This window comes from Labrus bergylta, chromosome 11 (genome assembly GCF_963930695.1).
Source record: "Labrus bergylta chromosome 11, fLabBer1.1, whole genome shotgun sequence".
Classification (NCBI taxonomy): domain Eukaryota; kingdom Metazoa; phylum Chordata; class Actinopteri; order Labriformes; family Labridae; genus Labrus; species Labrus bergylta.
The window spans coordinates 24,147,567-24,163,794 of record NC_089205.1 but is presented as its reverse complement, the minus strand read 5'-3'; the positions used below and the strand labels follow the sequence as shown (position 1 = coordinate 24,163,794).

Below are 16,228 nucleotides of genomic sequence, written 5' to 3'. Positions count from 1 at the left end.
ATATGAAGCAGTGGGAAAAAGCCCCAGGTGACGCAGAACGCTGCAGTATGGAGAGAAATGAGAAGCAAAGTCATGCTAAAGAAAACCTACCTCTGTCTATACAAACTGAAGTCCAGGATCTCGACATGTCACAGCTTTGCAGAGATTTTGCCCAAGACATCAGAGAAATGTCAGACCCTGATCAACTGAGTAAAGAAGCTGGGGATATCCCTGGAAGTGTCTTCTCTCCATCAGCCTGCCTGTCTGCGATGAAACACGCTAAGCAGAAAGCAAGGCAAACAAACCTCCATCATGACTGTGATGGCATCACTAACAGAAAACATATTTCTACAGCGATCCAAAACAGCCATATCAGTGAGGTCACAATAAGTGACAGTGGATTTCAGTCTGCTGTAACAGATATCACCCATATGACTGCAGTGTCATTTGCTCTTCCCAGCTCAGAGAAAAACAGTCAGCAGTGGTCTGGCTTTAAAACTGATGTCCACAGGACTTCTCCTCCTCTATCTTCAAACAAAGAACATGGAAAAGTACATTTGGATCACGTTTTACAAGAAGCTGAAAATGAGGCCAAGTTATCCTGTGAAACCAAGAAAGGAGAGACACTGGGTCCTAGCAGAGAGAGTGAGCAGAGCACAGAAAGCACAGCAACACAACCATCCAGCAGGGCAAAAAGCTCTGTCAATATTATTGTTAGCTTTCCACTCAATGGTCATGCTCGTGGCAGTCTGCCAGCCAAACCAGAGCTTTCTCTTCCATCTGTTCATGCATCAGGATTTAAAACTGCTTCAAATAAAGGAATACAGATTTCTTCAGCCAACCTGCAGAGAGCCAAGCGACTGTTCGAAGAAACTCAAAGTGACAAGACTTCTAGTGATCAGACAACAAACTGGGCACATGACTCTAAGGATAAAATTCTTATGAGTCACAGTTCAGTGGGAAAAAACTCAAAATCAGACCAGCCCCCACCTTCAAATGATAAATTAGCAGATGAAGGTTTTCAGTTAACGGCTTCCCAGAGAGCCGATGTGACTGAGCTGTGCACTCTCTTAGAGGAAGCAGACAGCCAGTTTGAATTTACGCAGTTCAAAACTGCAAAGCTGAAACAACATAGTGAAGATAAAAACATCTCTCCTTTAAAAGTTGACAAAGAACTTGACCCTGATTTTCTTGCAGGTATAGATTTTGATGACAGTTTTAGTTTGGATGCTGAAAAGCACCTGGCAGTAACTGTGATGCATGAAAAAAGGGCCTCAGTTTCAGTTGGTGAAAGAAATTGTGAAAAGTCCAACATTTCTAGGAAATCCACGGGTCTGTTATTGCCGAGGCCAATGACAGAAGAAAAGTCTTCTGCTGAAGATTTGTCTTTATCTGATGGCAGTAGAATTATTATGTCAGCTAAACTCAAAACCCTTGACAGAGTAGGTCACACTGAAACAAGCATGCCAGAGAACAAATCTCCCCTGAAGCTCGGTGCGGGATTTAAGACTGCAGGAGGAAATGTTTTGAGAGTTTCCAAAAAGTGTCTGAGCAAAGCTCGAGCTTTGTTTGCAGATTTAGAGGGGAGTCTTGTGACGAGTCAAAATTCACGTGACAATCTACGTAGAGATACTGAAGCCCAAGAGCAGCATCAGCAGAGTGTGGATAATCACACTGGTGATATTTTGAATTGTAAAGAGAATAATGCAAAGCTCACATCTTGTGGAAATGAACCTGTGAAGAGGATTGAGGAGTGTTTTTCCAACGTGAAGAAGTCTGTGTGTTTGGATGAACAGGTCACAGACATCCGAGATGAAGAAGCAACAAAAAGTATCAAAAACAGCAAAATGGACAGAAACTCATGTGGAGGTGGGTTCCAGATGGCCAGTGGGAAAGGAATTTCTATTTCAACCAAAGCAATGCAAGAGGCAGATGTTTTTTTCAAAGACTGTGACATTACTGACAGTAAAACTGGCATGTCTGTAAAAGCTAAAAAGAACATTGAATCCTTGTCTAGAAGTGTTCAAAGTTTAGCTCCTAAGGATACAAGGGCTTTAGAAAATACAGCAGCTCTCCATGGAAACCTGTCCTCGTCTGCAAAGACTCTTTCATCTCTCTCATGCACAGCACCGAAGAATATTGGCTCCTCTGACATTGATAAATTGAGCAGTAGTGGTGGTGGATTCTGCTCAGTGAGAGGGAAGAAAGTATTTGTGTCAGCTGAAGCTATGAAAAAAGCCGAGCGCCTTTTGACTGAAAATCATACACCTGAAGAAACAGACAAACAACTGAAAGAAAACAGAGATCATTTAACAGCAGGATTTCTCAACAGTGAAATTCAGGTTACAACACCCAGTGATGGTGGATTTCAGACAGCCAGTGGCAAAGGTGTCCCCATATCAGCTGCTGCTCTCAAGAAAGCAAAATCCTTGTTCAATGAATGTGATGAAATCGAATCCCCATCGTCTAACATCGGTGTCAAAACAACACATCCTAAGATGCAAGCTCCAAAGCCAGCACCCAGCAGTAGTGGATTCCTTGCCGCCAGTGGAAAATCTGTGGCTCTTTCAGCAGAGGCCCTGAAAAAGGCTAAAGCTCTCTTCAGTGATATCGGTTTCGATGAGGAGATTCCATCTGTTTCAGACACAAAGAGGAAAAATGACAAGGAACAAAACAAAATCCCAAATACTGAGAAAATACATTTGGGTTTCTCAACTGCAGGGGGGTCAAGAGTTCATGTGTCGCAGAAAAATCTGTTGAACGCCAAGAACCTTATGAAAGATTTTGATGATGGTCTTATTTCAGCAACGGCAATGCAAGACGCAGATGAGTTTTTCAAGGACCATGATGACAGTAATGATGTCATTTCAATTCAAGATAAAAGCACACCAACTTTGAGAGGGAGTGGAAACGAGCAGAAAAGCCTTTCAACATTTAAAGAAAGTCAAAGGGTGAAAAACTTTTCTGAAGAATCTGGATATGGACGCACTGAGTTTGAAAATGTGAATGAAAGAGCAGCTACAACCTGTGAAAAGAAGAGTCCTTTGGATGGTGTAGAGCTCCACAAAGGGTTTAATGAAACCACACTGGATTCTGCAAGTGGAGCTTCTTTACACAGAAACCCAGCTTTGATGACAAAGCCACTCTCTTCCTCATTTTGCACAACATCAAACAACATTGGTTCTTCTGCCATTAGTAAACTGAGCACTGGTGGCGGATTCTGCACAGCAAGTGGGAAGAAAGTATCCGTGTCTGAAGATGCAATGACAAAAGCAAGGTCTCTGTTAAGTGAAAGTGCTACACTTCAGGAAGCAAACAACCAAATGGATCAAAAAGAAGGCAATACGCCACCACTTAATGATGGATTTCAGACAGCCAGTGGCAAAGGAGTTTCTATTTCATCTGCAGCCCTAAAGAAAGCAAAAACTCTGCTCAGTGAATGTGATGAAGTTAAGAATGAAGTCAGTTTGAGTCCAACACATTCAAAGACGCTGGATCCTGGTCAAGCACCCAGGAGTGGACAGTTTTTATCAGCCAGTGGTAAACAAGTGGCATTTTCATCTGGGGCCCTACAGAAGGCAAAAGCTCTCTTCAGTGACATCGGTTTTAGTGCAGAGAACCCAGCTGTTTCAGATTCACAGAGCAGCAACAAGAAGCAAGAAAATGCTCAACGCATAGAGAAAATGCATCATGGTTTCACGACTGCAGGGGGAGCTAAAGTACACGTTTCACAGAACAATTTGCTGAAAGCAAAAACCCTCTTGAAAGAATTTGCAGATGGTGAGTCTCATGATTCAAAGTCAACAAACCAACATGACACCTCTAAGTGGGATCTATCAAAAGCTAAAGATGTGAAGAGAACTTCACATTCTGATCTCACCACCACCCGGTACAAGGACGTTTCTACTGAGGAAAGTGACCTTCAGGCAGTTACATTTTTACCTACTTTGCAACAGACTGACCATAAAAATGAAACCCTTCAAAATGTAAGTTCACCAGGTTGCATTATTATGAAAAACAAGACCCCTGTGGATCCTCTTAAGTCCAAAGAAGGAAAAATGATGAAAAAGATGAGCAACCACCTTGACAGCCCTAGAGAGGAAATGTCCAGTGTGTTAGACACTGAAATGAACCAGACTACCAGCAGTGAAGGATCTAAGGTCCAAAGGACTGACGAGCCTTCAGTTCAACTCGTACAGTCACTAAACCTCAGTGGCTGCACTGATACCCAGCAGAAGCTTCTTGCACAGGAAGCTCTGGACTGCACCAAAGCTTTGTTAGAGGATGAAAGTGCGGCTGGCCAAAGTCTGTCAATGACTTCAGAAAATGTGGAACTTCAGAAGGATCAAAAACCCACTAACAGATCAGTAGGGGAACACAGAGGAAAAGGGAAACGTCCTGTAGATGACCCACATATGACGGGTAAGTGTTTGTGGAAGTACAAAAAATGTAAGTGGAAAATGTTATTGTTGAATTGATGTCAATGTTTTCATGAATGAATCCTAATTATTGCAGACTATAACTACTTAACACAATTGTTGCAACTTAACAACGTTCTTGACAAAGAAAAGGCTCTGAAATTACTTTTCCACCAGCTATGACTACCTGTTACAACTACAACTACTACTCACAGATGGTTGTTTTTCATATTCCAGGTCAGCCTCCACCGAAGAGACGATTACTGGAGGAATTTGACAGAACTGTTGATTCAACACTGAATCCGGAAATAAGCACTCCAAACGGTAAATCACTAACACTGCTGAAAATATTCCGAATAATAACTTTTTTCCCCCCAATAAATGAAGTAACTGATGACCTTGATTTCCTTTTCTTGAAGTTTTAATGAAAGACAGGAGAGTTTTTAAGTACAGCGTCTCTCTTCATCCAAATATCACAAGACCACACAGGTACGTTTCCTGTGAACTGTTGATGATGTTTGATATTTACAGAAGGTATCAGCTCTTTTTGAGAATATATATATTTTATCTTGCAGGAGTGGAAACCAGTATGTGGAAAGCAAAGTGCAAAAGACAGCACCAACACAACACTCAACCCCAGGAGGCAGCAGGTCAGCACAATCCAGGATGCCTTTGCATGCATTTGTTCCTCCATTCCTCAAGAATGCAAAGACGCAGAGCTGCAGGAATGCAGCGCTCAAGGACAACATAAGAACACCTCCTGCGTTTGTTCCTCCTTTCAAAAAACAAAGAATGATTGTCCAAGAGAGCTCCTCTAAACCTCAGGAGGAGGGGGAGGATAAACACTGCAATGTCTCTGCAATGCCCGCCAACAGCAACACTTATGTGCCACCCACTAAAAAAACACAAAGCACTGCGGATATAACTAGTCATGAAAGCATAGAAGACGATCAGATGATGGCCTTGGAGGAAACTACATGTAACAATCAGATAAATAAACCAAAACTAGCTGCTGGTTGTGGATTGGAGGACTCTGCTGCACATAAATCACATGCAGAGGGCATGTTGTCTGGAAGCAGAGGTGAAGTAACCTTATTGATTAACTCAGTATCATACACTGAACATGCATGCACAACAAAGGTCAAAATACTTACATGTTTACGTTCTGCAGAAATGTTACAGAATCTCCACAACATAGAGCTTGCACGAGATATGCAAGACATGAGGATCAGGAAGAAGAAGCGTCAGACCATTCGACCTTTGCCGGGCAGTTTGTTTCTAACCAAAACCTCAGGAGTGCCGAGGTTAAAATTAAAAGCTGCAGTGAATGGAAAACCTCCGGCAAGATACACAACAAAGCAGGCAAGGACAGGACTGTTGTTGCTGTTGATGATGATGTAATCAGTTAAAAACTGAACTACTTTAATATGAACAGGATTTGATTTTATTCATGTTTTTGTTTTTCAGCTGTATGAATCTGGAGTTCATCAGCACGTGTGTGAGATCACCAGTGAGGATGCAGAGTCTTTTCGCTTCAGGTTACAGCAGTTCATCAGACAGGAAGCATTTACAGATGGAGGTGGTGTACAGCTTGCTGATGGAGGATGGCTGATCCCCAGCAATGATGGGACTGCAGGGAAACAAGAGTTTTACAGGTATTCAGATCTGCTTAATTTTTCATGTTTTAGGAACCGTGTATTCTTTGCTCTGGGAAAATGCAGGCTGATTTCACTAAGTATGTTTTTTTTTTTTGCTGTATTGTCCGTAGAGCATTGTGTGACAGCCCTGGTGTGGATCCAAAACTGATCAGTGAGGAGTGGGTGTACAACCACTACAGATGGATTGTGTGGAAGCAGGCCTCCATGGAGAGATCATTCCCTGAAACAATGGGCAGCCTCTGTCTCACCCCAGAGCAGGTTCTCCTCCAACTGAAGTACAGGTACAAAGAAATATAGATAGATCTCATTATATGGGTTACTCTAGTTGTTAATGTCATCGTGCACCTAACAAAACATTCACCAATATTGTTTCAACATGTTTGGAAATGTTAGCATGAGCTCTCATGGGGCGCAGTACTCTACTGCCAATTTGCTTAACATTACTGCATTTTATTTTTCAAGATTCAAAAAAAAGAAAAAGCTTTATTATCACAGTGACAGACAATTACCTTTGGTTAGAGTCTCAGATAACATTGAAACATTTGCACCCAATCGACTCACCAAGTAGAAGCAGATTTGCAAACCATTAAATTAAACGTAATTTAATCCAAAATATTAAGTGGTTCTAATTAACAGGTGTTTTAAAAAACAACTTTATTTTCAATGAAATAGTTTTCTTTGTCAAAACAAGTTTGTCTTACATTTGGAACAATATGTTTAATCATAAAATGACCCCTGGTGGATAATTAAGATATATGCTATTCTAGTTACTGAATCATGTATTTATTTTACACTTCTTTAGATATGATGTCGAGGTGGACCACAGCCGCAGGCCCGCTCTGAGAAAGATCATGGAAAAGGACGACACAGCAGTCAAAACCCTCGTCCTCTGTGTATGCGGGGTCATCTCCAGAGGTCACGCCCCAAAAAGGCCCAGTGACACAAAGACTCCACAAGGTGGTGATGCCAAGCCTGAAAACACTTCTGCGGTTGTTTGGCTGACGGATGGATGGTACTCCATTAAAGCACAGTTGGATGAACCTTTGACTGCCATGCTCCAGAAAGGTCGGCTGTATGTGGGGGGGAAGTTGATCATCCATGGGGCTCAGCTGGTGGGATCACAGGACGCCTGCTCCCCTCTGGAGGCTCCTGAATCTCTCATGTTAAAGGTAAGAGTGAGCCCATGAGTTTCTGCCTATTTGTTACTAAGGTATCTAGATAACAAGTTTGCTTGTTGGTTTTTTATCTTTAGATTTGTGCCAATAGCAGCAGGCCCACTCGATGGGACACAAAGCTTGGGTTTCACAGAGATCCTCGGCCGTTCCTGCTTCCTGTTTCTACTCTGTACAGCAATGGAGGACCTGTAGGGTGTGCGGACATCATCATACTGAGAAGCTACCCCATACAGGCACGTATAGTCTCATTTTGTTACTTATTCGTTTTCTTTTTTTCTTATTCATGTCTGACTGTGTGCTTGTAACATGTTGCAGTGGATGGAGAGGAAATCGGAGGGGGGCGTCGTGTTTCGTTCTGTCCGTGCAGAAGAGAAGGAGGCGAGACGATACAACAGCAACAAACAAAAAGCCATGGAGATCCTGTTTGCAAAGATTCAAGCTGAATTTGAAAAGGAGGAGAAAGGTAGGACATGTGTTTATAGTATATTAAAAGCAGGTTGAAATTGAATATGTGTTAACAAATGTTCATCTTCAGGTCAAAACAAAGCTCAACGTAGACGACGGACAATCAGTCGTCAGGATGTTGCGAGTCTTCAGGATGGAGAGGAGCTCTATGAAGCAGTGGAGGAAGACCCCGCTTATCTGGAGGTGATTAGAAACATTAAAAACTTGGTGATGTAATTCCTCTCATAAGTTTAGTTTTAATTGCAGACCTATTTAATTGTTATGATCCAGGCTCATTTGAGTGAACAGCAGTTGGAGACTCTACGTGCCTACAGGCGTTCTCAGATGGAGAAGAAGCAGACAGAACTACAGGATCGCTACAGGCGAGCTTTAGAAAGTGCAGAGAACAGTGAAGGTAGCTGTCCCAAGAGAGATGTTACTCCTGTCTGGAGGCTCTGCTTTGCTGACTCCATGGGACAACCTGGCAGTAGTGAGTGTATTCTTTTATCATTACTGTTATTATTATTATTATTATTGTGGATGTACTGCAGTAGATTTAACAGTTTAACACTACTGTGTAAGAAAGTACTCATTTAAAATCTTCCTGTCTGACTTTTTGTTATTTTCTTTAAATTATAGTGCATCAGTTGAATCTTTGGCGTCCTACCTCTGATCTTCAGTCTTCACTGAAGGAAGGCTGCCGATACAAAGTCTACAACCTCAGCACCTCAGATGGAAAGAAAGTTAGTGGGAGCACAAGTGTTCAGCTGACGGTCACAAAGAAAACACAGTTTCAGGACCTACAGGTAACGTTGAGACGAACTTATTGGAAAACAGAAATTAAGACACAGTTTATATACATTTGGATAGGTGATGGAAATCATTTTTGATCCTCTTTATTTGTTGTTTCACTCAGACTTCCCCTGAATGGCTATCAACACATTTTCAACCAAGAGTCTCCACCCATTTTATGGAGCTTAGAAACCAAGAATACCAGCCACTGTGTGGAGAGGTGGATCTGGCAGGATATGTCATCAGTATCGTAGATGGACAGGGTGTGTGATGTTTCTGTCCTATCTGTTTGTTTCATGAATATATTCTTTACTAACTGATTGTTCTTGAACACAGGTTCCTCTCCTGCCTTTTATTTGGCCAATGGGAAACTGGACTTTGTCAAGGTGCGATGTTTCAGCAGCTTGGTTCATTCTGGACTGGAAGATTTGGTAAAACCACGTGTCCTTTTGGCTCTGAGCAACCTGCAGCTGAGAGGTCAGTCCACATATCCCACTCCTGTTGTGTACGCCGGAGATCTGACCTCCTTCTCAACAAACCCCAAAGAGGTTCATCTTCAGGAATCCTGCAGCCAACTCAGAAGCCTGATGCAGGTACAGTACTAAAATCCCATTCCTGTAATCGGGCTTAGTTGTTAAAAACTGTTTTCCTAGAAGCCACTCAAAGGTATGTAGTTTGTCAAAGGTTGATTCCTTTCCCATGTAAAGTTCTTTTTGTTCTGAGGAAATATGTGTAAGAATAGAATTGTCAATTCTACAAACATTCAGGTGCAGATTTTGATGAAACGGTCAGTGCTGAATAGGAAAAAAATCTTGAATATGAAGTTAAATACTTATATTTTAAATGTACTTGTATAATAAAATCTGATGAAATGCAAGGTTTTACTTGTACGGTATGTTATACTGACTTCTGAGGAGTATTTTTTGTTTTCATGTTTGTCATCGTTTCTACTTAAAAGAACACCAATCTGCTTAGACCAACATTTCTATGATGCAAAAACCAAAACCTTTTCATACATACAAACATGTTTATTGTTCATTGACCTGAAGTATAATCTCCTGATCGTCTGAATATCTCCTTGGTGTGGATGAAAAATAAATACTTGACTATATTAATTGTAACCACTAGGATTATTTTCATCATGTGTTCTCAGGGCCAGGAAGACTTCTTTCTATCTGCCGAGGAGAGACTTTCACATTTAGTCAGATCTGAAGGCCAGCAGGCCATCTCCTCTCCAGCCCTGCAAACCAGAACCCCGTCCTCTACAGCCGACAGAAGACAAAGCACAAAGACTAGTGTGAGTGACCTGCTGTGGCCTCTGGGGGTCTTTTGATGAATTTTCTCTGAAACAAACTTCATTGAGATAACGACTAAAAGCTGACCTTTTTTTAATGCAGGTGACCGCTCAGCATCAAGTCAGAAGTCATGGATCCTTTACTCCTGTCGGCAAGAACCCTCCTGCAACAAACAGTTCAACAGAGAAGGACCCCAGCAGTCTGAAGAGGAGGAGAGCTCTGGACTATCTGTCTCGTATCCCATCTCCTCCTCCTCTTGCCATTATGGGCTCAGTGTCCTCACCGTGTGTAAACAAAACATTCAACCCCCCTCGGAGGTCTGGGACACCTGGCACTTTAAAATCTGTACAGACTCCGGCTCGCAAACCTGTTAATCCACCAGCAGAGGAGGAATGGGTGAATGACGAGGAACTGGCTTTGATTGATACTCAGGCGTTGCTTGTTTGAGACTAGCTGTAGGTACACGTGAATGTATAATGACGAGCACAGCTTTGTAAATAATTGTACAAATGAGTGGATGTAAATATTTAAATATGGCTGCTGTGGCACATATTCTGATGTTTTGTGGTCTAATTGGACTAATTAAAAAGATGACAACACTTCACAACAGACTTGTAACTTGTTAGTTGATTCACAACAAACATGTCTTCACTTCATAATGATTAGGAAAAGCTAGGGGAATAAAAATAAAATAGTTGGATAGTTGATTCATATAGCTACTTAAACGGGGGTCTCTTTCTTTATAGAATTGCCGAAATGTAAAAATTCTATCTAGGAAATATTAGATTTTTTTGACTAAAAATGTTTATTTTCTTTTCAATGGTTTCATGAAAAACATGTAACACAATTTCTAATTAATGAAGTATTTTCCATCAAACTATGTAATATCAAATCACTGAATTTTGAGCGTCAAACACTTCATTTCCTGCATTCTGGTGATTTTTTTTATGCAACAATTTGTGCCTTTTCTGAATGAATTTATGGGCAGAAATTTCTTTACCATGTATAGGAAATTATAATTACTTTTGAATTACTATTAATTATTCAACTGTATTGTTCATAACTTTCTGCATATTGAACACATTACAGGCGTTTTGGGATGTTTTTTTTTTTAGGAATCATGTACATCTCAAATCAAATCTATTAGAGACTGACACCTTGTTATAGGCTTACTGTTAAAGATTTAATTCACAAATGAAAGGAAAAAAGGAGAAGAAGCAGCATTGAAGATGTCATCTCTGTCTCAGTCCAGCTGGTGGCGCCGGCGGGCCCCAGGAACAAAAACAGAAAGAGTAGAAGGAGAATGACGTCACTTCCGTAAACACAAGACAACTGGAAATGTGGAAGTTGTGTGCCGGGTGGTTTGTGTTGATGTATCCATCATTTATGTTTCCCGATTTTTTACGGTAAGCAGAGATAATGCGACATGTTTACTCCATTATGATGAAAGAGTAAGAAGTAATTGATCTTAACAGCTTTCCACTATCTTCTGTCACATGTAGACAGCTAACATGAGCTAGCTTCAACTGTGACCTAAAAAACTTAAAAAGCCACTTTATTTATTATTTTAGTTTAACAATATTCATATTATATTGTCGTTGTGTGGATTTGATGGTGCCTAGGTTCTGATATTAGGTGTTCATATAAACACATGTTTAATAGTTTAAAGTCAAAGGTTTTGAGATTGTGTCTTGTTTCCTTGCAGATGTCTCATAATAAATCCTCCAGCACGACCTCTGATGACAAAGAAAAGCCTTCCGCAGTTGTTGCTGTTGTTGAGAGAGGCGACGATAACTCAGTGAGAAATGAGGACAGCAGTCAAGGCAGAAGTGCGAGGGAGCGAGTGTTAAAGGAGGTCGGGCTCACCAGCAGCTCCTTCATTGGTCCAGCGTTTCCTCCACAAAGACACACAGTGAAGTCTGACATCGAAGACACGCTGAGCGAGTTTTACAGAGAGCTCGAGCAGATCAAGACGCCTGATGACGCCCATGATCAGGACGCAGAGGAACCATTTGAAAGTTTTGCACCACCAAACACATCCCACGGCAAAGAGAGGCACACGAGAGAGGAGCAAAGAACAGAAACGGACGGCCACCAGAGAAGCAGCGGACCGGCGCAGTCGTCCTGGCCACACTGGTATCGTAATGAGCCGTACCATCCGAGAAGACCGAGGACAGACCTGGACCACAGCTCTGGTAGAAGTGCTTCTCCTCAGAATCAATGGCATCATCCTCAAACACCAACCGGACCACCGAACCCAAGATTTCATCGACCGCCATTTCATCCCCCACCACTTCGACCTACATTCCCAAATCCACAAAATCCACCATTACATGTGAATCAAAACCAGATTGGTTCAAGATTCGCCAACCAGCATCCAGAGGATTCTCGTGCTCCGCCGTTTCCTAGCTACCCACCTCCGAATGTTTGCAGTCAAACCGCTCAGGGCTTTTATAGAGACGCTCCGCACTATTTTGACAAGGATGAACGGATTTGTAGCTACGACGGTCGCTCGGGCAACGTGAGCTTCGAATGGTCTACTGATGCGAAAGAAGAATGGTGTCAGTTTGGAGGAGATTACGACTGGCGCCAGAGAAAGGATTCAGAAAGCGAACAGTGGGATCATCACAGCCAACACCCCAACAGCACCAATGCACATCACTCCTCCCTGGTGCTGATCTTGATGAGGGGATTACCAGGATCTGGGAAGTCAACTTTGGCCAGGTACATCTTTGTGTGATCTTGAGTCATGTGAATAAGTGCAGTGTCTCTTTTAAAAGATTCCAGAAAGTCGCGTTTGTGACCTGAATGTGTCGTATCATCCAAACATCTGTGTCCCATCCTGCTCACAGGGAGCTGCTCTCCACCGGTCCCAGCGGGCTGATACTGAGCACGGATGACTACTTTGCTCACAGAGATGGCTATCACTATGAAGCAGACCTTCTCGGGGCGGCACATGAATGGAACCAAAGACGAGGTATGTACTGGTTTGTGTCATGACAACGGCGTTTGCATCAAGCCTCAATTAGGTTGAACTTGTTCTGATGATCAATTTATGATTTAAGGCTCCTCTGAGGTGTTTATGAAACAGACGGAAATTAATATTGACTCATCTGTGTGACCCACGAACTTAAACAACAACAGCGGCGTCAAAATGGAAGTCTTCTTTACAGTTGTTTTTAATGCTTGTAACAGCTGCCGGGGTGTAGGTGTTAAGGAAAGATACAGCACGCTAACAAATCAGCCTTTAATGACATTTTCCAAGGCAGATTCAAAGTGAGCGATTGACAATTGACTGGTAAAGGAAAGTAGGATTATTGTCAGCATTATTGTTTGGTCTTTGTGCATTAATGGAAAGAGGACAGTGGAAAGAGTCAGAAACTGGGATGAGAGTGGGAGTGGGTAATGACATACAGCAAAGTGCAGAGGGTCAGAGTCGAACCTTCGAGGACTACAGCCTCTGTACATGAAGCACTAGGCGACATGGGGCCCCCCCAAGATGAATGATTTTCTGCATCAAACACTACTCACACATGCTCAGGACAAGATCAGCAAAGATGTAAGAGTTACTGCTTTGTCCACATGGGCCGTCAAACAAACCCAAACCAAAAGTTCCTCACAGGAGCTTGAAGTAATTTTTCAAGCAAAAACAAAAAAAATTGCTGTTTTCAGCTCCTTGAATGCAGGTACGTGCTGTTTTTCTTCATCATCTGTAAGAATAAATAAAGAATCTCTGGGTTTGGATTGTTGATTTGAAAAAAAAAAAAGATGAAATTTGGAAAATTCTCTTTGGGCCTCAGAAAGTTTATAGACGTTTTATTTTTTTTACACAAGTGGACACATTTATTTATTGATTGTAAATGATCCTTGGATTGATTCAGAGTAAAATAATTAGTTGCAGTCCCAAGATCAGATCTGTATTTGGTAATGAACTGTTAAATTGAATTATCTCATCCAGCCAAAAAAACTGCCCTTTTAGCTTTAAGAGTTTTTTGGTGGTTGACTGAGAACAATGATTATGATTTCATTCGGGTTTTATTCTCTTGCCAACACTTATTTCATAGACTTTTGTTTTTCCTCTTGTAGCTGAAGACGCTATGCATGATGGCCGATCTCCCATTATCATTGATAACACAAACATCCAAGCCTGGGAAATGAAGCCATATGTCAAACTGGTAGGTAAAGGATTTTTATGTATCATTTTTGTGATGTGCAACTTCCCCTTTTAATGATCCTTGTAAAAAAAAAAAAAAAAAAATCCAACATTTCAACAGGCCATGGAGAGAGGATACCAAGTGGACTTTTGTGAACCTGACACCAGCTGGAAGTTTGATCCTTATGAGCTGGAGAAGTATGAATCATCACACCACATTTATACACAAGTGCAGAGTTTCAAAACGTACACACACTTATCACACGTCACTGTTTTTCATCAGGAGGAACAAGCACGGTGTTCCCCATGAGAAGATCGCCAAGATGATGGATCATTTTTCATTCCCAATATCCATCGACATCGTCATGAGATCACAAGAGCCGCACCACGTCAACCAGAGACGTCAGCCGGAGCAGCCTCAGATGATGAGGAGAAACCGAGATTTCATTTAGCATTCACAGATAACCAGCTGAATATTTGCCTCCAAGAAGAACACTTTTGTAACGATGTACATTTTGGTACTTACTGTGTTTCTGTAATTTGTAATAAATTATTTTGTTGAATGTAATTTTTCTACAGAGAGAAGAAATGTATTTTTTCTAAAGAAGTTTTCTTAATTGTAGTGACATTTGATCTAAAAAGAAATCGTTAATTTGTAATTTGTGTGTTTTATACAGAGTTCAATAACATGGAAACCCCCTCAGGCTATCCTTGTTTGCCTCGTGTTAGTTTTCTGTCATGATCCATTACCAGCTTCTTGTTAAATGTTTTCAGCATCTTCTAATTCTCTGAAGTTAGAAGAGCAAATGCCTCAATTGTCAGTTCTGATCAACAGTTTTAACGCTTATAAACCTCCTTGGTCATTCCAGCCCTTTTTCAAAAGTAATGAGTTATTCATCTGAAGCTTGTTTGAGGTTCCAGCAGGCTGGGTGACATGAGCCAAGTCTCTTCTAAATTCACTGTTTTTGTATCAAATGTTTTTTTTGTTTCTTATCAACACTTTCCCAGTTCAGCTGCTCTGAAGGAAAGTAACAAAGCAAATAAAAGGATTTTCTGAAACGACTGTATCTTGATATGATTTTGTGATTAAGACAAGCTTCAGGTACACACATCACTTACATTTGAGGCTTTTAGAGAAATCCTCTTTATACCAATATGGACATGGAGAATCATTACAGCACAGAACTGCAATACCAATGTTCAGTTTGGCACTTGATTGTTAAGGCACCTTGAGGAATCGGGACCTCGAGTAGTTATATGGAGCAGTGTTGTATGAATGGGTGCCTCAGTGTTAAGCTTCATGTGGTTTAGGTTGCTGCTAGATGTGTGAAAGTTAAGATGATTTAAAGGTCGAGGTCACAACCATCAAAGGCAACGAAGAAGGAAGCAGTTTTCCAGTAATTATTCCAGAAATAGGTCCAATGCTTTAAGTTCCTGTGAGGAGTTTTCTGCTGGTTATGAGACAGACTACTTTTGTAGGTCACTCAGAGAACTCAGTATTCATTTCAAACAATACCGTCAGCAACACGTATTACATCTATCAAGTTATTTTAACTCCTTCAGCTTCAGTCAGGGGGTAGATGACAGACAAAGTGAGTTACAGCATGCTGGAGACACAGACTTTTGTTTTGTTTTTTCAGTGCATATATTCACTGTTGGAGCCAAATGAGGTGTTTGTTTTGTGTCATGCTATTTTCCTTATGGTTGTGTGTGTTGGCCCTCTACTTGGCACTGTGTGTAGCCTGGGCGGATGCTGTGGTTAAGGCAAGGCTCCAGGTGATGTGGGACAGGTGATTGAATGGAGGCAAACAGTTTTTTTTTACCGTGTCAGCCGGTCGGAGTTAAACGCATCCAACGCGGGTTTGTTTGTTTTATTTATAGACGTAGTGGTTCTTCATATTTTCTTTGATAAGAAGTGTTTAAAAATAAATGGATTGAAATATCCAAATCACGTCATCAATGGACTGTGTTCATTTCTTCGAGCTAAGCACGCGTCCGAAAGCTTTCACATTCATCCCTCAAGTGACTTTTCTGAACAATACTGGGTTTGCTAAAATTGGTCACTGCATTCACAATTAGTAATACGTTACACTGAATAGAGCAGGATGACACATTCATCAGAAAGCGCCACTTACAACTGCACAGGACAAGATCAGCAAAGAGATCAGATGTAGGCCGACCACTTTGACCGTAGGGGTCCCAAATATCGGAAAAAAAACAACAGCCTTGTAAGCAAGAGAATAGTCCTCAAACATACACTCTTTACATAGCTTACTGAGAAACCCTGGATGTGTTCATAAGTTTTGCCTTAAAG

The 16,228-nt window shown here is 41.4% G+C and overlaps 1 protein-coding gene across 1 annotated transcript; it reads left to right on the top strand.

Moving 5' to 3' along the window:
- The first annotated feature begins 1 nt into the window (after position 1).
- Positions 2 to 14,977, top strand: brca2 (BRCA2 DNA repair associated). Its single transcript, XM_065960542.1, has 22 exons — positions 2 to 4,401; positions 4,635 to 4,721; positions 4,817 to 4,886; positions 4,973 to 5,478; positions 5,569 to 5,759; positions 5,865 to 6,052; positions 6,166 to 6,336; positions 6,858 to 7,224; positions 7,308 to 7,463; positions 7,546 to 7,693; positions 7,766 to 7,878; positions 7,966 to 8,164; positions 8,314 to 8,480; positions 8,591 to 8,729; positions 8,803 to 9,059; positions 9,620 to 9,763; positions 9,864 to 10,205; positions 11,467 to 12,485; positions 12,614 to 12,738; positions 13,848 to 13,936; positions 14,036 to 14,112; positions 14,198 to 14,977. The coding sequence occupies exons 1-22, from the start codon at positions 3 to 5 to the stop codon at positions 14,364 to 14,366; spliced, it is 9,123 nt and encodes a 3,040-aa protein (XP_065816614.1). The 5' UTR covers position 2; the 3' UTR covers positions 14,367 to 14,977.
- The last annotated feature ends 1,251 nt before the right edge of the window (positions 14,978 to 16,228 follow it).

Coding starts and splice junctions, on each gene's coding strand:
- brca2 (XM_065960542.1), top strand. CDS start 3: ATGAAGCAGTGGGAAAAAGCCCCAGGTGACGCAGAACGCTGCAGTATG. Junction 4,402..4,634: donor AGATGACCCACATATGACGG/GTAAGTGTTTGT, acceptor TTCATATTCCAG/GTCAGCCTCCACCGAAGAGA. Junction 8,730..8,802: donor CAGTATCGTAGATGGACAGG/GTGTGTGATGTT, acceptor TCTTGAACACAG/GTTCCTCTCCTGCCTTTTAT.